At 38.8% G+C, this 22995-nt stretch overlaps 1 protein-coding gene across 1 annotated transcript; it reads right to left on the reverse strand.

The window, feature by feature from the left end:
• Positions 1 to 1728: 1728 nt before the first annotated feature.
• On the reverse strand, positions 1729 to 22712 carry LOC139730102 (unconventional myosin-XIX-like). The gene is made up of 21 exons (XM_071641009.1): positions 22599 to 22712; positions 19493 to 19601; positions 18432 to 18580; positions 17930 to 18043; positions 17230 to 17291; positions 15886 to 15959; positions 15029 to 15098; positions 14307 to 14409; positions 13253 to 13450; positions 12583 to 12664; positions 11309 to 11495; positions 9520 to 9709; positions 8743 to 8853; positions 7820 to 7996; positions 6883 to 6975; positions 6093 to 6152; positions 5343 to 5521; positions 4535 to 4733; positions 3628 to 3757; positions 2995 to 3131; positions 1729 to 2172 (listed from the first exon to the last, which is right to left on the reverse strand). Exons 1-21 carry the CDS (start codon positions 22710 to 22712, stop codon positions 1729 to 1731), a joined length of 2982 nt encoding a protein of 993 aa, XP_071497110.1.
• Between the last annotated feature and the right edge of the window lie 283 nt (positions 22713 to 22995).

A 22995-nucleotide genomic window follows, 5' to 3' on the forward strand; every position in this document is an offset into this window, starting at 1 on the left:
GTCAAATTCAATACACTTTCTACAATAATGAGCATATACCGGATAATTCAGGATTTCTAACATCCTTTCAAAGTGACATGAAAAGCAAACATGGAAAAATAGTTACCAAGGAAGCAACCTGACATTCTCGGTGGAACAGGGAGAAATTGAGAGATGCAGGAGTAAGACTTATTCATAACATGAAGTCGAGATCTGAAAAATATTCCCACAGGATTGTCAAGCCAAACTGCAAAATTTTCAAATCCGGGAAGGTTGTGTAATTCAAATTTTCCCTCGAGCTGAAAAAACAACAAACGTTTCTGATCAAATTAAGAGATAATGGCATTTTTAAAGCGCACTTTATCTTCTTATTTGAGGTATGAGGCGTGACGGTCCTAACATTATCTTATCGAGATAGCCAACAAGAATCGAACAAACTTTTCTACACAATCTGAGATTTCTTGTAAGTTATCACTTTTGACTGATCACCAGAAATAACCAAGAAAGCAGGACCTGATGTTTTGAAAGGCCCACTTTGCTACATTTACCGAGTAATAGATGGCCTAGGAATGTTGGAGGTACTGCATGCATATTGAACTTTTTGAGCACATGAGTGCAAAGCATAAATTTAAGTAAACTACTGTGTAATAATCTGGCACAATACAAACATGCTTGGTAACGTCTACACATTTCTTGTTACATCATTCAACTTTGGATTCCTTCTCGGCACAAGACAGGAAACGCTGCATCTGTGTCATTGCTGGATATGTGATTCTACAACTGGTAAGGTCCAATGCCTTTGGCATAGCCTCCATACTTTCGGTTTACACAAAACTGAATCACAGGCCCCATTTGGGGAACGGGAGATTTTATTACAGTGTAACATACGAAAGATGAAAATGTACTGTTTAAGAAGTGAAAAATAATGGAAAATGAACAGAAAAGAAAACCAAAAATCTAGCATTTGGTATTGACATGCAACCATTATGAGCATGTATAATATAAACTACTTTTGCAACGAAAAAGTAGGCTAATTTGTTGAATTTCTTAACTGTTGTAAATTTGATCTCCATTGTCCCTCACGTTACATATAAATCTCTATAACCCGAGTGTTAAAACTTTGACATTAGAAACTTGAACTTAAACCGAGACACTCTGTGACAAAAGCATTTGTATTAAAAGTTAAATACAACTATGATGCACTGACGAATAATCATGGACAATCACTCTTTTCTGAGGTGTCTGTACAAAGCTAATGTTTGGTGGCAGATTGCACTAATGATTCCACATATCAATCAATACTCTGTTCATATCTCCTATCTGCTCCTATCTCTTATCTCCAATTCAAAACCAACATACACTACATATAATAAAATCATTTCATTTTCTGCAAGGTAGAAAAACATAAAATTCTGCAAGCATATATCATATCACTGGCTATTCTCTCTCGCAGAGGAATTACATACAACTTGAGTGATTCTCTTCCTTGTTCTTCCATGGTTATGGAAGCTGTATAAATGACAACCATGAAGTTGACAAAAATCACCCTTGAGTGTATCAATCTTCCAAAGCTACGACAGATCAGTGCAGATCTGATCAAAGCAAGCTGATGCAGTAGACTTTATCTTCAGAGCACCATATAATGACTCTTTTTTTTTTAAATCATTGTTGCATAAAATTCTACTAAATTAAATGCCACATAATACTCATTCCCCTAATAACATTTGGATTAGATCTAGCATGACGTGTTTAAGTCCACCTAAGAGGTCCAGTGATCAAGAGGGCTGTCACTGCCCCAATCAGGGCAATATCCACGGCAGGTTTCTTGAGAAGACCAGTAACCATGGAAACCACTCCTCCTTCATCCCTCGTACCAGTTGCCATCTCCTCCTCATCCTTCCCTTCCTTCTGCACATCAACGACAGTAAAGCCCGCAATGTCCTGGTCGCAGTCACTGATGGGAGACAGGGATCCAAAGTCGGGCGAGTTCTCCGTGAAGATGAGGTTGTTGAGGACCAGGGCAGGTGGACGGGGCTGGGCAGATGGGTGTGGCCAGGTTGAGTCTTGGGCGGGGCACACTGGGGAATCTGGAGATGGGGTCTGGGCGGGACTCGGGGAGTAGACAGTGGTGAGGTCTGCAGCAAAATGGACTGACTTCCTGTTTCGCATAGGTGACACAATGGGGTCCAAATCCTGGGAAGTGGGGGGGGGGGAATACAAATTCATGAGATATTATCATCTGGTAAGCTTCAAACTGTTTGAAATAAGAAGATGACGGTACACTCCTGAGAATCAATTATTTTTAGTGGTCCCAGGCCACTAGGCCACCAATAATGCTGAGCCCTGCCAATGAGAGCACTACTCTGATCAGGTTATCACTCTGGTGATCTGACGTACAACATTTCGTCGGGTGCCCGTGCATTGGCCGCTAACGCAATACAATTTGTATTGCGTTAGCGGCCAATGCACGGGCACCCGACGATTTAGTCCAAAAGCCTGTTCACAATTAGCAATGGTCTCCAATGACCTCTGAACCACAGACTTTTCTTAAACATGGACTCATCTTTTAATTAGAAGAGCAGTTGAAAACAGGCATGGAAAAAGTGGTAAGTTATATGTTAGTGCTGCATGAATAACTTGTGTTAATTTGGTTGAAAACAATGCACATTCACCTGTTCATTACAACATAAACCTACATGTTGCACTTCATACAGGAATATTATCTTATAACATAGTTTTGATAAAGACATATTCAACTTTTCAAATACCTCAGTTATCAGGCAATTTCAAGAGAAGGTCTGCAATGACCTTTATGTGCATACGTTCAGACTGTAACTGTGAATTAGCTTATTGAATCTGGCCTCCCATGTCATGTCTGTTTGTATGCTTGTATGTTTGCCTCTGCCTGGACTGTTGTCTTTGCGCTTGTATGTCTGCCTGTGTTAAAAATGTTTATCTGTGTACTTGTATGTTTGCCCGTGTCATGTCTGTTTGTCTTTGTGCTTGCAGGCTTGCCTGTGTCATGTGATCATCTCTCTCTTGCAGTCTCTCCTTCTTCCGTTGAATCATGTAGACCAGCATGGCGTGTTGGATGACTCTGGCTGCATCGTTCATCACCTGGATGGCTTGCCTGACACGCCAACCTCGGTAACCTGCAAGCAGCAAGCAGAAAATAGGCACTATCTTTATTCCATCATGAAGAAAACAGCGGGAGGCTTTCATTTGCAATTTCTTTGTCATTACATAAATGAAGTATATTAAAGGTCTCATCATCCATGAGAGTGTACATCAGAAAAGAAACTGAACCCTAACCCAAAATGAATCAGTCTTTCTTGCAAATATTCCTAAGCACAAAAGCAACCCTTAGATTATTCAAAAATATGCTTATTTTTTGGAAATAAGTAATAAATTCAATGTACAGACATCACCTTTTGCATCAAGAATATGCCAGATACTGAAATGAAAATATTTGTATGAAAATATCCAATCAACATGAAATAAATCACAGTCACAGTTACAATCACTGGAGGTGATTTACAGAAAACTGCTAAGCATCGTCACAGTCATCTGTAAAATAGATGTTTACACGTATTTGAAAAACATAACTAACAGGGGAAGATGTGATGGGGATTTGAACCCACAACCTACCAGCTTGTAGTATGGTAGCGGCCCACTCCCTCTGGCCCTGGAGGAGTGCTCGGTGAAGCCTCCAGCTCCTCTGGATGACTGCAGCACAGTGGTTCAGCTGCTTCAGACGACAGCTTTCCAGATACTCAAGCTACAAAGATAGAACATACACTGACTTCAGTGTCACTAAAAGGTTAAGGATTTAGCCTCTTTAAAGTCTTGGCAGACAGAACATACACTGACTTCAGTGTCACCACAAGGTCAAGGATTTAACCTCCTTCAAGTCTGGGCAGACAGAACATAACTGACTTCAGTTCAGTGTTACTCAAAGGTCAAGGGTTACTAGTATCCTTCAAGTCTTGGCAGACAGAAGATACACTGACCTTAGTGTTACTCAAAGGTCAAGGGTAATAGTATCCTTCAAGTCTTGGCAGACATACACTGACTGCAGTGTTATTCAAAGGTCAAGTGTTAGTATCCTTCAAGTCTTGGCAGACAGAACGTAAACTGACTTCAGTGGCACTCAAGGTCAAGGGTTAGCAGTGTTACTGCAGTGTTACTCAAAGGTCAAGGGTTACTCAAAGGTCAATGGTTAGCCTCCTTCAAATCTAGGCAGACAGAACATATGCTGACTTCAGTGTTACCCAACGGTCAAGAGTTAGCCCAATTCTAACATTGGCATACATTGTACATTACAGATTAAAATGATTTTCATCTGATAGCCTACCAAAAAGAAAAAAAAAATGGAGAGAACTTTATATTTGCAGGATCTGGACATCTTAGGGATCTTTAAATTCTCATAAATTATATGCAAATCATATCATTTTGCTTTGCATCTCAAACAATCAAAATATAGTAGAAAAATGCCAATAATACCAGCCCTTACTTGTAATTCTGCCTTCACAAATTTTCAACTGATTACATTTACCTGTCCCTCTCTCAGGAAAATCTTGGTCTTTCCAAGGTGTGCTCCCCTTGCGCCATCTGACTCATTTTCCTTGTTCTCCTCACCAAACAAGATCCTATGAATGAGTCTACACCTCTCCCTCAGTGACAGAGTAGTGCTGTCAAGATCACGGTGTGGTACCAGCATTCTGTACCTCTCCCAAAAGCTAGCATGAGTCAATCTACATATGATGAGAGGACAATAATGGTAATGGTTTCTAATGAAATAGTAAAAAGAGATTTATTCAGCTGTCTTTCCTTGATCCACAGAACAACTTCTTTCAAGTAGTGCACACATCCTACTATCATCCCTTTTTTTAAAGACTGCTTCCATACACTAAAAATTGCAGAGGGAGGTCCATGCTTTTTTGACTGCTATTCATGAAAAGTTATGAGACAATATGGTTTTGTTTGTTTTGTTTGAAATACACACACAAAAAAAATTTCAGTCAACATCAGGTAACTTGCAAGTGGACAAAGATGAGAACAACGTGTGGGTTCGCTGTCAACCTGGAAAAAAAAAGTATAGAAACTAGAAAAGCACTTGAGAGTACAGACCATTGCCAAGCAGTTCATTTCCACCCATGCACACATATACTGAAAATGGCCCTACTTCCCAATGATGAATCCTGTCTAGTGTCTCTACCTTAGCTTCCTGCTGGCTAGACAAAGTTGGGCTTTCATTAGGCAAGAAAAAAAGACAGACTGGTCACGTGACAGTTCTCAGCCAATTCTTTTTATATTAGGATCCATAATACCATTTTATAGCAGAGAAGAGCTCGTCCACTCACTTGGCAGGGAAGCCTGCAGCACTGATGGCAACAGTCTCCAGTACTCCACAGGCCCTCAGCTGGGACGCCACAAAGCGGCTGTCAAAGGAATCGGGTTGACACTGCCTGTTGGGCTTGATGCATCGGATGTAATGAGGACTCGTCGCTGTCAGGGTCTTCATCAGTTCACTCAGTGATTCCTACGTTTCAAGTGATGGGTCAAGGGTCAAAGGTCACACCAAAACTCCTTTGTAATAGGATTGGAATTGGTTGCAACTGCTGCTAAGTGGTTTTAATGCAGTCATGATACAATGACACAATAGCTTGATACTTTAACTGAAATTGTGATGTGTGCAGGACTAATTTTTAAAGATACTAGTCCATTTTTGTCACATTGACGGTTTCTTATTTCTTTCTTCCACCCTAAAAGAACAGCACAATCAAATGTGACCTAATGTGACCCAAGAAAAATTACATTCTTCCCAACTCCCCAGCTGTTTAGGTAAAAGCAATCTATATCAGAGACACACTTGCATGACCTGGACTTGGGTTGCTTTATCTTATATTGCAGGCATCATTCACAACACCATAAAAAAAGGCTACCTCCGTATACGGTTACCAGGAGTCATGCCATAATGAGTAGATAAACAACAATGATTAATAATAATCAAAAAAGTACTACTGTTGAAATCCCTACTGACTTGTTTTACATAACACACAAGTCCAAATGGGGCAAACATTAGTGTGTATTTTACCATCTAAGGTTCTTACTTTGAAACGTGACACCACTGTTTTGCTCATACTGGACTTGTTGCTCTTGTTCTGGAGATCCTGAAATGTAAAAGAAATGTAAAACATGAATGATACACAGTCTAAACACAGGTGCATACATATGCATATACACACAACTTCTCACATGTAAAACTATGCAACTATTGCAAGTATGACTTCTTTGTTTTAAAAGAAGATGCATATTGATCATTTCTATAGTCTCATAGCTTCTCTGGCCTGATTTATTCATTTGTTTTGTTTCACTCTTTTTCTTTCTCTGTTCTTCAACTGCAATCAGTGGTAATCAGTGGCAAGAGATTCTAAAACTTTATAATTTCAGGATCTGTCATCATTTTAGTTTTACTACTATGGATATTACATGATCTGTTGCATTAGTGCACGTGTTGTTGTTGTTGTTGCTGTTGTTGTTGTTGTTGTTTTTGTTGTTGTTGTTGTTGTCGTCGTTGTTGTTGTTGTTGGAGAAGAGGTATGAATGCTCACTGGGTGCAGCTACCATCTGACAGTGGCATTGCCGCCATCACTGAGGCCAAAAGAGGGTCTTTGAGATAACTGGTATCTCCATGGAGACGCTCGTGTTCATCCTCACATGTAAACTTATGCATGAGAAGGGCTGTCGATGTACACTACCATAGTGCTCTAAACTTGTCTCTCCCTGGATGACACTGTAAAAAAGAGTGGCTCTAACTGTTGATTTCAAAGCAAATCAATGCGGGTTCTGCTCTGAGAGATGAGGCGAATCCTCCATGAACATCTTTATCATAAGCCTCACCTGGATCCTGGCTAGCTCCGGTCCCATGATCTTGGATAGGAAAGGACTGGTGCTACCTTGGAGGACTTCTACCAGCTCCAGTGGGATGGGATCCTGCATCAGGATGAACAGAAATTGGAAATCCATCTCCATCTCTCCCAGTTTTATTATCAAAATTACAAGTGACATTAGAATCTCCACATACATCCTCACCTAGCTAATAAATGTTGATAAAGATATCACTCTTTACCTGTTATAATCGTCACTATGATTTCTATTCAGAATTATCAATCTTTATCTCCCTGCACATCACCATCACAAATATCTAATCTAATCTACATATCTCTTGGATAACAAAAACTTCTACAAACTGTACTGGCCAGAGTTCTACCCAATACTGTAAAAGTGGGGATTTTCGCAGTATGGAAATTTTCCTGCATTTTGCGCAACCAGAAGCTAGCGTGAAAATAAAGGCATATGAATATTTTTGCATGAATACGTTCCAGAAGTTACTGTACTGATTCCACATAATTAAAAACAATTCATCTTACCAAGCCGAGTGCGAAAAACTACTCGCAAGAAAATATCCACTTTTACAGTAGTTTATGTCCCACAAATTACTACAGTACTATGAAGCAACTGGAGCGTAAAAATGCCTACCAGACAGCAGGGATGCCAACCTTGTGAACAGCACTGCAGTATTTTGAAGGCTGAAAAGGCACATTTTTGTGTGGAAGAACAATATTTCTACCTCTCCCGCAATAGACATACATGTACCATACATTTTGAGAAATAACAGTGTTGTCCATGAAACCTGCAGTATTTCTTTTTTTTTGGGGGGGGGGGGGGGAGGGGAGACGGGAGGGGAGACGGGAGGGGGAGACACACAGTACAAAGAACTGCCCACAAAAAAAAAAAGAGTAACAGTTGGCATCTCTGAGATAGTGCCTCATCTGACCTTGGTCTTCTCGATGAGTCCGTAGACGTTGTAGGTGACGTTGCCAGCATAGTGGCGGATGGTGAAGGCTGGGTGGGGGTGGCCCAGGGGAGCCTTGGAGAGGTAGGGACTCTCCACAGCAGCCAGCAGCTTGGTCTCAAAGGAAGTCATGTCTGACTGTCGGTTCAGCCTGCACTCCTGGGGGAGCAAGAGTGATGAGGGACATGAGTCACAAAAAGTATGAACAGGCTGCAAAGAATTCTCACTCAAGTTTCATTTTTAATGTTCCATGTTTCATGTTTTGTTTATTTCATTTTCAATTGCACGGATGAACATCACAAACTCAAAACAAAATAAACGTAAAGTATGTAGGAGGTCTGTCATCACAACCAAACTTTAACAGGAACTTGTTTGTGATTTTCAAGACATACACAGTGTAAGAGAAACACAGATATAACTGAATTTGAATTTATAATTTCGAATGATTTCAAATGGGCAGAAATGTGACTCAGTCAATAAAATGTTGTCTTTATTCTTGAAGGAGGTCAGTTATGCTGTCCAGAAGACTGAAAACCTGTCACACACCATCAAGTACCTTTTACAACTTTAAAAATGGTGCAAAACTGCACAACATTTAACATTCTTCAATAAAGGACAAAGAGTTATCAAGGAACTACTGGGCCTATTTATGTGTCTTTAAAAGCAGAAATACCTTGTACAAAACATTCAAGAAGAAGCAAAAGATGGTCCGCTGCCATATGCTAATCTCAAACTCAAACTCTGTGACTTGATATTTCTCAGAACTGATGACATAAAAAAATCACAAAGAGAAGCAAAGACTGGAAGCCATTTTCTTACTGATGAAGACTTGCAGTATCAAACCAATTGACAAGGCAGTTCAAAGCAAATTAAAGACAAAAAATCCACCATGATTTTATCCCTACCTCATTCATGAGAGAAAAGACGCTCAGCTTTCCTTCGATAGTCTCCACGCAAGGCTGATTGTCACTAAAGTTGCAGAAGGTCCATGAAATGCCCTCCTTTTCATATTCCTCCTGCACAAACAAAACATCACTGTAAATTACATTCCATACCATGCAAAAACCAGACATCCATCAATTAGAGGTGCAATCTTGGAGTTAGCAAGCACTATTCACATTCACAAAACCTTCCTATGCCATTTCAAACTCTTTGTCTCAGTGTGTATTTCCTCTCTGCTCGAAAGAAAAGAACACAACTCCTATTTAACTCATATATTTTTGATTACGGTGCTTGTTCACAATTATGACCTTGGGATGCAACATGAGTGTTCCTGCAAAAAGTCAACATGTCTTTGATTACCATACGAACCAAAAAGACCTTGCCTGATACATCAGAATAATTTTTGGACATGAATACTGTTTGGGGACAGCATCACTCAAGATTGTATATCAGACCATTTTTTTTTTTCCAGCAAGTACTAACTTCATATTCCCACACAAGAATGGAGGTTCATCTCTTGCTGTAATGTGCTATGACTACTATAATACCACTCTAAGTTGTCAAATCACCTTCAAATGACTTGACATCAATGCCAAAACTAAACAATATATTCTCCCCAAAGGTGAAAAATGCCACAATTTTTTCCAAGATTTCTATTAAAAACAAACACTGATATCCTCACAAATTGCAAGAATGTCTAAAGTGAGATCATGGCTAGTGTCAAACAAGTCTTTGCTCACCTGTGCTGAACGAAGGAAGTGGGTGACAAAGTGCTGCTGAAGTTTCTCATTTGCATAATTTATGCAGAGCTGCTCAAGGCTGTTACTCTGGAAGCTCTCAAAGCCGTAGATGTCAAGCAGGCCAATGAAAGAGTGCCACTGATTGGCTGAGGTGTGCTTGTTCAGAAAGGCAACGAGCCAATCAAAGAGTCTGAAATAAACATGCCCACAAAATTCGACCAAACAGTTTATTGAAATCAGTCAATTTAAAACTGTTAAAAGTTTGAAGTTGAAACAGCTTATCTGTTACCGGATAGGTTATAATGTAACTTATCAGGACCATGACATTTGATTTCACAAATCAGTATTCCTTTGACAGCCCAAGGAACTAACACTCTTAATCACCAGCAAGCCAATGCAATTATCACCGTCTCTCCTCCAGTAATATTGCTAATCAGTTTGTAAAGCGTCTTGTAGACAGAAGTGAAAATGTCAAGCTAAAATTTTCATATGCGAGAGATTTCAATTAATTTGTTGACTTTCCCTTGAATTATTCTTAATCATCGCATCTAAGGAACACATACCAACACATTAATTTTCCCTCAGCACCACAACGTGCACAAATAGTTTAGATAAAAAACAGAACAAAAAAGTATATACATACATAATCAAAACATATATTGATTGTCTGCAACTGCATTTAGGCCTGAAACAAGCAACTCTTAACCCTAAACAGGTCGGGGTTTTTTGTTGTTGTTGTTGTTGTTTTCATTTGTGGGGGGGGGGGGGGGGGGGGGGCTGATTCAGCCCCTCCCCTCTCCCCGGATCTCAGCCATCAGTAGCGCAATCACGATAAAATTTGGCACGCATGACACCCAGTTTGTAATGTACAAGACCTTTTCTTTTTTTTCTGATGGAAAATTGTCCAAATTGTCATGGACCACTTTTCTACCATAATTTGCTTAAAATTGATCAATAAAAGTGATGAATAGTAAAAATAGTCTTTTTTGTTTTTAGTTTCATGACAGAGCACTGTTTTCCATAGGATATATACACAAATCACAAAATTGTGCCCGTTTTGGGGTGACATGCCAAAATGGGAGTTGCTTCATAACAGTGCGCACAGATGTTGCAAATCTTGTCTCAAAAGATGCACGAGACTTGAAAGAACAAATTCAAGAAGCCTCATGAGAATTACTGCACAAAACGTCACAAAAATCCCCCCCCCCACCCCACCCCACCCCACCCCACCCCAGGCCCTTTAAGGGTTAAATACTCGGCAGCATGGGGAAACCATGGAGTGGGAAGGCCTGCCCGGTTCAGACACATTAGAGAATCCCCACAGTGAATTGTGTACAGCTTCATCACTATTAATCTCTATGAGGGTACACACAAATCTGAATAGTATCGATTGGAGTCAAATGTTTACAGATGAGAGTATGAATCAATATACATAATTATTAGCTGATGGGTGTTTCGGATGTACCCCGGTGGGTAGCAAATGAAGATTGATTCAATTGGACCACCCATAAATCCTCACACTGCTGGGTCTTGAAACAAATAGTGCAGTTCACATGACTGGCTGTATCCAGCGCACTAAAGTGGAAACTCAATACAAAGAGATTTGCTGTAACACAATATCTGATACAGTTGTATAACAAACTAATTTCTCTGGTCCTAATGAATTTATTTCCTTTGTTTTATATTGTTTATTGACTACTGATATGACAAAACATCTGATATAAAGAACAAATTGTCTTGGTCCCAATGATCTTGCTATACTGAGTTTCTACTGTACTGTGTAACCCACCTGGCATAGATGACCTTTGACATACAGTCCCTCCTAACCCCAGCCTCCTCCACAGAGCACGGCTTCATGAAGACACTCTGTCTCTTGCTGTGCGAAGCTGTAATGCGTCGGAAGGTGAGCGCCGTCAGCAGACCGTCCCGGTCAAGCCCCAGCAGATGGCAGGCCTGCTCCAAGGCATGACCACACTCTGCAGAGAGCACACAGCCAGAGCAATATTAAAGCCAGTTTGAAGTTAGCTTACGTGCACATGGCTATATCGTCGCTGGGGTGACAAGACCATGTATTTTAAATTTTGGTGAAAATTACTTTTTGGGGTTAATGTCAGATAATCAGTTAAGTGATGTCTTGTCCAAATCCTAGCTGTCTCACCCCCCAAAATGAAGCCCCTACGAAATGTCAAAGGGACGTCTATCCCGTTTGATACACGCTTTGGCTGCCATGTTTTGGGGTTTTTTTTACTCTCCTGAACATTAAAAATTTTGTAGATACAAAGACTTGTCGCACCAGCAACGATAACCTCTTTGTTTTCTCAGTTGGTTAGGCACTTCATTCATTTTCAAAGCAACAAAATGCATAAGCTTGCCTGACATTACAATTTATGGAATTCATCAGTGATGTTCAACCAATGGATGACCATGCATAGAAAAGATGAGCAGAATGGTCCATCAGCTAACACTCGGGAAAGCATCCATTTCATTATTTTGAATTGAATGTATTGCAATCTTTTCTATTGATATTGCAAAATACCACTTTTGCTGTCAGGTGAATGTTGGCAAGCACTATTTGTAAGGATTACTTGAATAAGCACATCTATTTATACTAATTATATAATAATTTATAAAGGCTTATCTCGTTGGATTTAAAAACCATTATGCCTGTCAGTACAAATTACCTTTTCTGCTCATGTTCAAACTGGAACTCTTAACTGGCTTATTGAGCATGTGGTGCTGATTTATGAGCATGTTTGTCAGTGGGGGGCATGTTATCTTGGCAAACTAGGATCATACATCTACACAGTAGTCCACAGAAACTTGTATAATTATCTCATTTACAATTTATGTGCTTAGGCATTGAGCTTTACTTACTTTTAAAGCTTTATCATCAGCTGTCAGTGATTCATCCAAACTTGACCCACTTGCAAAGTTAGTACACAATGAGTAAGGTACGAAAGTTATGATGGTTGCATCTACAGAACACTTCTCATGACAATACAATTCGACAAAGGTTTTAATTTTTTTGTGTGTATTAAATGCCGAGGTAATAGATGGACATACCTTCTTCATCGAGCTCACATGGATCACACTCCTCCTCACATGTAAACTCAAGATTCCCCAAATGAAGAATACCACTCAGTACCTGTTGGAGGGGGATATATTTGTTTCAGAGATCTTTCACACTGTACAGTCAGAACAGGTATGAAATCACTTTAAAAAAAGCAACAATGGAATCACAACAAAAGAATAAATAAATAAAAATGCAACTAGATTTCATGTAATATTGTTTTTCACATATCTGATATCAAAAGACTTGACATGTGTCGAAGCACTGATTTACAGTTGACTCAGGAACATCTATGAAATGATGAGGAGTTAAAAAGTGCATCTGTTAGAAATAAGCATGAATGAACTTGAATGATTCAAGATCATTACTCCAAGTAGCAATTAAATGATTGACATCATTTTCTTACAGACAGCTATCGTGATGTCAATATCTCACATCTTACATGGGTAATGGTTAATATGCAGATGGTTCATGCAATGGCCTAACATACATATTGCTGGAACAACATAACCCCACACTTCAGAGTTTTAGAAGCAAAGAAAAAAAATGCAGTTTCATCTAGATATCAGGTTATTGTACAAGCACTCCCTATAAACCTTTCCGCACATGCAATCATTTGCTAAACATGTTGAAAGAGAGAAGAAAACTCCTGGAATATCTCACCTGAAATATATTGTCTTGATGTAAGTGGTTCAAGCCAACACTCTTCATAGCAGACTGGGTCTTGGCAAACACTTGGTTCTCATTGGTTACCCCATGCTCCATCTCTTCAACTGGGAGGTAAGCAAATGTGACATCATCCCCAGTGGGTGTGGTCAAACCCCAGTCCGACTTCTGGTCACTGGTTGAATCATTGATGAGCTGGAACAAAGAGAGGGGGAGGGGGATACTTGAGGGTAATACTGTTTCAAGACAATACCATTTGTAAATGCACAAGTACAACATACCACAGTATTTCTCATGTTATCTCAAAAGACTTACCTCGGATCAGTTACCATGTTATCTCAAAAGACAAGAATGTGAAAGTATTACAGAGCAAGAGTTGTTCAGAGTTGGGTGGATTACATGTGAGTACTGCCCTGTCTATAGCGACCATCCAACGGAGACATAAAAGAGTTGCTGTTTTACATACATAGACAGGTGGCTGCCATATAGGCAGGCTCTCTGTTATGTCATGTGTATCACTCACATACATGTACATATTATCATGATTGACACCTGTAAGTACTTACATGTACACGTATGTGATATTTCATGCACTGAACAATGCAATTATTGAAAACGTTATTGCACCCTAGTGTGATTACAGTAGGTGAGCTATTCACAAGTCTATTACTCTGCCTGAATGATCACTGAACTGTTCACCATGCCTGATCGACACAGCTGCAAAGCAGAAATACACGCTGAATTATCAACTTGGCCGCGCTTTGTATGGGTCTGTGGCTGATAAACACAGGTTAGAGTCTTCTGCAAGATATAAACTTGGTGGTCCCTGGCTGCGTTAGGCAGGTAGCCTCTACACACAGGGTCTTTATTATGGCTGTTCTCTTGGGGGGATTTTTCAGTGGTCGTAAATGGCAGGTGGCCACCATAGACAGGATGCCCAAGGCAGGATTAACTCTACTTACACACTATTTTTTCACAAGCTAGGATACTCCCTGGAGTGGTCAGATATTTCATAGGGCTTAAACAGGTCATCAGTAGATCTCGATCTCACCTGATAAAAGATGTGAAAGTTGGTCTCTCCTGTGGCTTGATGGACCACCCTCGTCTTCTCCAGGAGGTAGGTTTGGATGGAAGCTCCAATAACATGGGAACCTCTGTGAAGGGGATGTACCAATCATGTGAACCAACTTTCAGCATTTCACAAGCATGGCACACATTCCAGGACACCATTTCCAAATCAAGACTACATGTGGTACGTGATATCAAAATTGTTCCAGAGTGTAAGCAAGGCCAATGAAAGACATTTTTCTTAATACATTTATCTGTTCCTGTAGCTTTAAATACTGTAATCCATTAATGGAAATATAAAGACTACCACACTACACTTCATATTCTCTTTTCCTTAATCTATATCATGCATCATCAATGCTGATAGGAGCTATGTGAATTAAATCTGTAAAGTGTATGTATAGATATGATTACATTTAATTCAATTATGTTAGAAAGATAGATGGATAGGCAGACAGAAAAAAAAATAGATGCAAAGATGAGAGAGGCAGGAAATGGAGTGGTATATGATGTGGAAAGGAACTGGGCAGCTACAATGTAGCTGGATGAAGAGAAATAACTGAATGAATGATTGACTGAAAGAGGTGGATAAAGAATACAAACTTTTACATGGAAAGAAAAATACAGAATCTTTCCTCCTGAAAAAGCTGATGCTAGAACTCATTTGACACAGATACAAATTAAAAAACAATAAGAAAATCTCACCTGTCAAACTGGAGTTGAATGTACTTCCCAAATCTGCTGCTGTTATGATTCCTTGGGGTTCCAGCATTACCTGAGGTATGAAGAACCAATATATTCTGACACATTAACTACTGTGTCTAGTTGTCAACACAGGTAGACCTGTGCTTCGTATAAACCTCACTTTGGTTAAATTTCCTAGCAAAACATATCCTGCACTAATTCAAATTGTACCTTATTTTGATGGATTGTATTTCTATTCAAAGGGTTTACATAGGACCTCAACCAAATTTTGATATCATTTTGACAGTCAGCAGTTGATGCTCAGGTGCATGCTGGAAGAAACCCAGATCTCATGGTGCATCAGAGTACTCCTGGCAATTTCCACAAATGTTATCACATATCTTCATAATGTCTCTTTGAAATCAGATAACCTTGCCTTAGTTCATTCTGTGCAAGTCAAAAAAAAAATAGTCGGTGAAACTTAGTGCTTCCTTTTGTTAAAAAGAAAAAAAGGCGGTAAGAAAGAGACTAACTTTTGCAAGCCAAGATTAAGACCAAGTGGTGATCAATGCCTTTTCCTGATTTCCCGTGGAATTGACTTCATTCAGAGTAACAGCATTCTTTCAACATGTCTCACAATTTCACGCTATCAAATCACTGAGGATCAAACTTTGTGAGCCATCAAGTTACCTGAATGCATTAATATTTGAGCCATCATCTGAGAAAGCATTACTCTTGCCTCCTCCAAATCACATGACTATTATCCCTACTAACTGTTGGAATGTAATTTTTCCAGATCCCATAGAATGTAATGACGTGTGGTGCTTCCATGACAATTCCAAGAAAAATGAAATCCTCAGTGAGGAGTTGAGACTCACCGAAGGCTTCCAAGATGGGGTTTGAATCCAGGATCCTCCTCTCAATGCACTTGACAGGCGGTGGAGAAAAGCCCCTGGCGACAAAAATCATGAAAATTTTACTCTACTCAATAGGTTCCACCACATCACTTCTCACCTTGTTCACCTTGATACAACTCATAGCTCTTACGCATAGATTTGAATGCAAACAGTGCAGGAACAGAAATGTTTTTTAAAAAGATATATATATAATTATATGGTTGCAAAAAAAAAAAAGAAAAAAAAAAGAAGAGAAACAGAAATAAGTTCAGTAAAAAAAGAGTAACAGAAAGAAGTTAAGAAACAATATAGCTGTACGCCGAGTCTGACAAATAAGCAAGAGTTATAATGCATAGGACTGGTACATATGGGAAATCTCACATGGTGTAGGCATGACATATTTTTGACTCATCCTCTTCTTTGCTTCCCTACATCATAGGGTCACCATCCCATGCACATCAATGATTCTTTGCAGGTTCTTTCCCCAATTTTCTTATAGTACACATTACAGGTGTGGGCTTAGAGGGATTGTATAGTTATTGGTTTAGACCGGGGAGGTGAGAGGAAACTTCCCTGTTTAGACCTAAATTCAGGTTTCTAACATCGCCATTTTTTTTTTTTTTTTTTTTTGGGGGGGGGGGTTAGGTAATGAAAAACCTCTAATGAAATGTGAAAGAACAAGTAAATTCAGGAGGAATTCAATGTTTATTTTAGGAAAATTTGTTTTAAAATGGCTAATACATCAGAAACAGAGCAATCCTATGAAAAGATGGGACCCACATTTTATTACAATATCTTTGTTTAACTTTGTTTTTGGATGTCTCAGCCATTCCAAAACTGAATTTCATCAAATAAACTTTGAATTCCTCTTAGAATGGCATGCTCTGTGCTATTTCATGAGTGGTTTCTTGGTATCTCCAAAAAAAAAAAAAAAAAAAAAAATGAACAGCCCAATCCTCATCTCCATCAATACTATATCATCCCTTTAATAGACAGTGTTATTACTGTTGTTATTATCATATTGCATTACTATTACTGGTTCCATACAATCTCCATGTCACAGAAATGGAAGCCCATTTTGCAATGCTTGAAGGGTATAGAGAAGTAATATTAAAAGTGATGATCAATGTTACATCATACTGCTCAAAAGTATTTGCAACACTCATGCCCTGCAAACTGTACCCACAGTGAAAGGGTATAATATGCAGTCCTATCACAATATCAAAACACAGGAACAAGAGCTTTTCATTGATGACATTTCAGGCCATCATTCATTTCTGAGGGAGCTCCTGATCTGAGGCATGGTGACTTTAAGATCAAACTCACCCTGGGTTCTTGTAGAGTGCTACCGATGTGAGGTATTTCATGAGACATCTGGTGTTCCAAGTCTACAGGTGCAGGATGGAAGAGAATCATAAATAAAGATAATAATAATCATGTTTACGTATCTATTATTGGCCAGTGTAGCACTAGGTTTCATAATATTTGATGATGTTTGATATACACTGTATATTGAAGTCAGAAAGGTCATTATCAGAAAATATAATTTTGGAAACGGTGAAAGGAGTGACTACTGTGGTTCACCTAAAGACAATCTTTTGTCTGTCGTACAAAATTAGTAAATCCAGAGGTATTTGTGTTTTCCACATAGAATATGGGAAAAATATTTGGAAAGGATATGCTTTCGTAGTATATACTTCCAACTTGAAAAAGATATTCCAAAATATTACATGTGTGCAGATATCGGTTTCAAATTGCCATTAATTTTCAATTGCATAACCAAACAAATGCTGTATGCAGGGTAGAATGTATACAAATTCTTGAATCATTATGAATTGAAACATTGCTTGAGTGTACATATGAAATGCGAAGCAAGCTAGAATTTGCTGTTACTTTCACTACATGAGAAGAAATTGCAGCATTCTCATCTTTAAAAGTGGTTCAGTACAATGTAGATGAGTTTTAAAAGTCCTAATGAATATATCCCTTCACATGCCAGAGAGAGAGCAAATGAATGGAGACCAACCTTTCCAGCACCACTCTCCCCACTGACCACAATGGACTGATTTGGACAGCCGAGGGCATAGCGCAAACTGGAGAAGGCCTTCTCAGCAATGGCAAAGACGTGAGGGCTACCATTCTGTGAGAAAAGACAATGTGTCTGTTGCAGTCAAAACCTGTAGCATGTAAGACATAACTGTAGTTTCATCCATCCTAGATTTTGTTTTTCCTTTACACAGGAAAGCTGGACAAAGGAACAATTAAGTGCACTTCTCATTAAAACGTCTGCATGAACACAACAATTAGTCCTACGAAGAAACATACAATTAGGAGTGGATAATGACTGTTCTGTGCCTTATTTCACCTTGGAGAAAGGATTTAATGTCATGATTATTCTTGTCTATTTGGGACACACGATCATTCTGTCCACCAGCTTCTGAAATAAAACGTTACAAGCTAAATCCTCACCTCAACCAGAGCTGTACAGTCCCTTTAATATGTATTATTTGACTTGTTTGTCCACCCACCTGTGAGTTGCTTTGCTGGTGGTAGCTCTGGATGACCTCATCTTCATAGAGACCAGGAATCTCTTTGAAGGGGTTCAGTGAGACCAGCGTGATGCCTGCCTTGCTACAGACGTGAGAGTTCAGGAACCGGTGTCTGAGGCTCTCGAGAACTGAGGAAGAAAGTAAAGAGATCTTTGATTGGAGGACCAGTTACAGGCTGATTTAAAGAAGTTTGATATGAGCTCATGAAGAAATGCACCATGAAATCATGTTACGATTAACAGATTTCAGTGGCACCTTTGAACTAACAACTGTATCACTCCTTTACAACAGGTCAAACTTCCACTTGACCAAAGCATTTGATGGTATGATGGGCACCACTTAAGAACGAAGAGAAGCTCACAGTGATAGAAGAACTATAGTTTGAGAGGCTATATGCAAATTAACATGGTTCAATGAGAACTTCTTGTTCTGTCCCTAGCAGTGTGCCCGGAGCACATTCAGGTATTCTCGCTTCTTCACATTAACAATAACAGTTTATATACCACTCATCGACACACACATGCTTACTCAAACACACATTGAGTAATTTTGTGTTGTAATTATTTTTATGTCATACATAAAGAATGTATTTACCTGTCAAGCCTCAAAGGCTTTTACTGATACATTATGTACATCCTATGTCATTTTTCTCTATTATAATGCACTCTGTTTGTTCTACTGCATTAATATGCTACAATATTTTGATAAACATTTTCATACCTTTACATATTGTGTATATATGAATGCTTGTTATTTTACTATTTTTTATCTGAAGAATGAAATAAAACGAATGAATCAATGAATCAATGAATTTGATGCAATGCACTCTTTGTGAGGTGGTACTTTAGTTATACAGTGTAGGACTAACAATGATTGTAAGTTTTAAAACATCCCTAGGTTTGCATTCACCAGGAGTGATTTGAGTGCTCAGGAGAGAGAGAGAGTCAAAAGAGATTGTTGGTACTGTCTAAGGGCTTTTCAGTTTGAAGAATGACATCATGACAGTCACTGTTGCGATCTCATCCAAATCAAGATCTCACCTTCTGCTTCATTCAGAGGCGACAGCTGGGTCAGGTCGTCAACCTCCAAGTAGTTGTTACTACCACGCAGCAAAAGCACATCCTCTTTGATAATGGGAATGTCCCGCACCTGCATAATTAACGCAAGACAGACATTTGAATCAATCACAGCTCTGTGACATCCATCCATAGAGAATTCCTTCCGCATTAACCCTAAAAAGGCTGGGGGGGGGGTTTGAATCAACCTCCCCCCTCGACATTTTTCGCTACTCCACCGCACGAAATTTTTTGACCGCGTCGTTTGCTGACTTTTTACTTTCAAGTCTCGCACATCTTTTGACACCATTTTCGCGAAAATCGCGCATACCGTTACGACGCTGAAAATTAGTTAACCCTATTTTAACTGGGCGAGGGGTCAAATTCACCCCCCCTCGACATTTCGCGCCACAATTCCGCAACGCGTGAAGATTTTGCTGCATCGTTTCATGACTTTTTTTATTGAAGTCTCCCGCATATTTTGAGACCAAATTTGCTACGCCCGGGTACACTGTTCTGAAGTTACGCAATGTTTTGCATATGCATGTCAACCCGAAAACAGCTCAAATTCATGATTTCGTGTACAAATCCAATGCAAATTGTGTTCTTTTGTTTAATTGATATAAATTAGATTATTTCAACTTTTGAACATTGAAATTACTCAAGTCTAATGTAAATAAGCTAGAAAAAGTGCCTGCAACAAATTTTGGAAAAAAAAACAATAGAAAAAAAAGTCAAAAAACAATAAAATACATAAGAAATTAACAAAATAATAAAAAACAAAAGAAACTGGTTTTGATTGCGCTATTTTTTACAAGAAAATTGTTTATGTCTTGAGGAACTCTGAAAAAAAATTTAGCAATCCTTCATTCTTTCTGATGGAGTTATAGGTGAAAATATGATTTCATGCATAAATTTGCATAATTAATTTATTAAAAAATATAAAATCAACATTTTTCTATTGTATGACCATGCAATCTTGTAGTTGACATCCGGCTCTATGTTCAGGCAAAATTTTGCAGCGATCGCGCGATCGGCGACCGAGATCTGAAGGGGGGATCAAATTGACCCCGTAAAAACTTGGTCTCATATTATACCATTATTAGTTATTATTGTTACCATATATTAACAGTGCACAAGTTCTAGGAATTGCCATAATATCAATCTTTCACACTAGATACTATCATTAAAAGCTCTTGAGAAGGATATCTCATGAAAAAAAAATTACACCTGCATAATAACATGTACATCGGTTCTCATAAAATTGCTTTTTGGTACTTGATAAACGTAGTGATGATATTGCATAAATATGCTTTCAAAAAAAAAAACCCACTGTACTTACTAACTGACCAGTAAATAAACAAATTACAAGGAAGGCACATGGAAAATTGATACAAACAGAAAAGGATAACAACTAACTGAATATCATGATGGAGGGATGCTTTGCCACAGCATAGAGCAAAGTTCACTTTTCTTCGTACCTGCATCATCTGCCCCTTTAACCCTAAAAAGACTGGGCTATTTTGGTAGCTCGAAAGACTGGGGGGGGGGGGGCCTCAAGGGCCCCCCCCCCCCCAAGATCTCGGCCGTGGATCGCGCGATCGCCGCGGAACTTTGCACAATGGTAGTGTGCGATGTAATCTACAAGATCGTGTTTTTAAATTTTAGAAAATAGTCTTCTTTTATTTTATTTTGATTAATTATGATAATTTATGCGAGAAATCAGAATCTTTCATCTAAATCAGTAAATAAAGCTCCAAAAGTGCTCATTTTTGGTATGATTATTCTTTGTGGCATTCTTAGCAAATGTGCTCGAAAAAAAATTCGGTATCAAAATTAATTTCTTATTTATTTTATTGTTTCATGAATTTCTTATGTATTTCTTTGTTTTTTCGACCTTTTGTTTTTGTTGTTTTTTGTAACAAAATTTGTCACAGACACTTTTTGAAGCATAATACTCCTAAAACAAACTAATTTTAGCCATTGAGAGTAAAAATAAGCATATTTATATGAACCATGTGAAAAAACTCAATTTGCATTGACTTTGTACACAAAATCACATTTTTTAGCCATTTTTGGCCTCACGTGCATGTACAAAAAGTCATGTAACTTCAGAACCGTACCCCCAGGCGTCACAAATTTGGTGTCAAAATGTGCGGGAAACTCAAAAGAAAAAAGTCATGGAGCATCGCGGCGAGAACATTGCGTGTTGCAGAGTAATCGTGCGAAATGTCGAGGGGGGCCTCTGAGGCGCCCCCCCCGTGCAGTTAGGGTTAACCCTACTTGTAACTTACGGGGGGGGGGGGGGGGGCCATAATGGCCCCCCTCGACACTTTGCGCGACATCTCCGCAACGTGAAAACGCATCCACATGGCGATTCATGACAATTTACCTTGAAGCCTAGCGCAACTTTTAAGACCAAATTTGTGACATCTGGGTACGCGATATCGAAGTTACACAACATTATGTAAGTGCATGTCAGACTGAAAATTGCTCAAAAACGTGATTTTGTGTACAAAACCAAGGCAAATCAGGTTTCTATCTGAAATTCGTAATTGTATCATTATTTTACATTTTAGTGATTAAAAGCAATTAATTTTATGTTTCTTATGATTGAAATAGTGTTGCCAATGATTCCCAGTGAAAAAAAACACAATAAAAAACAAAAAGTAAAAAAAAGAGAGAAATACATACGAAATTATAAAAACAATAAAATACATAAGAGATTAAAATTGATTTAAATTTTTTTTTAACCTAAATTAAATCAGAATTCACCAAAGAGTCCTTAAGCAAAAAATTTTGAAGTTTGGGGGCTTTATTTAATGATTTCCAGCCAAATTATAATTTTATGCATAAATTAACATAATTAATTCATATAATATAAAATAAAGCGATTTATTGAAATTTAACAACACAACCCTGTAATTTGCGTCATGAGTGATGTGTGTGCCAATTTTTGTAACGAACGTGCGAATCGCGGCTGAGATCATAAGGGGGGGGCATCATGCCCCCCCCCCCCCCCAGGACTTTAAGCTCACAAAATAGCCCAGATGTAAGTTAGGGTTAAGTACTGCACAATTGGTACACTTACCTCTCCATTTTCCAAGCACACTGGAACTTTCCCATTTTTCGCTGGTCCCGCAATAGTTGTACCTTGCCAGGCTTCCTGAGAGTCTGTCCTGGTATCAGCCACCCAAACTCTCATGCCCTGTGTGGATAGATTACTATATATATATCTTTTCAAGAGACACCAAGCACAATAGATTCCTGAGATTTTTGGCTCATCATTTTGACTGCATCAATCAGCACCTATTCAACATTAGCCATTACGTTGAATTCATCATACAATTCATAATATTTTTATTGGATTGCTGGAAACTTCCACTTGACACCAAGACCCTCTCCCAGCGATTCCTAAAGATTGAAATAACACAATTTTAATATATGGCACGTCTCTTGCAAAGTCCACACTCTGTAGTGAATAGAAT

Source organism: Diadema antillarum, unplaced genomic scaffold, assembly GCF_040938485.1.
Source record: "Diadema antillarum isolate AM-2024a unplaced genomic scaffold, OU_Dant_1.0 scf00000021, whole genome shotgun sequence".
NCBI classification, from domain to species: domain Eukaryota; kingdom Metazoa; phylum Echinodermata; class Echinoidea; order Diadematoida; family Diadematidae; genus Diadema; species Diadema antillarum.

What these genes read in the sequence shown, in the direction of transcription:
- LOC139730102 (XM_071641009.1), bottom strand. Translation starts at nt 22,712, where the DNA reads ATGAGAGTTTGGGTGGCTGATACCAGGACAGACTCTCAGGAAGCCTGG. An exon ending in GGGAGAGTGGTGCTGGAAAG is followed by an intron (nt 17,292 to 17,929) that starts GTTGGTCTCCAT and finishes CTGCACCTGTAG; the next exon opens with ACTTGGAACACCAGATGTCT. An exon ending in ATGTGAGCTCGATGAAGAAG is followed by an intron (nt 11,496 to 12,582) that starts GTATGTCCATCT and finishes TGCTCTCTGCAG; the next exon opens with AGTGTGGTCATGCCTTGGAG.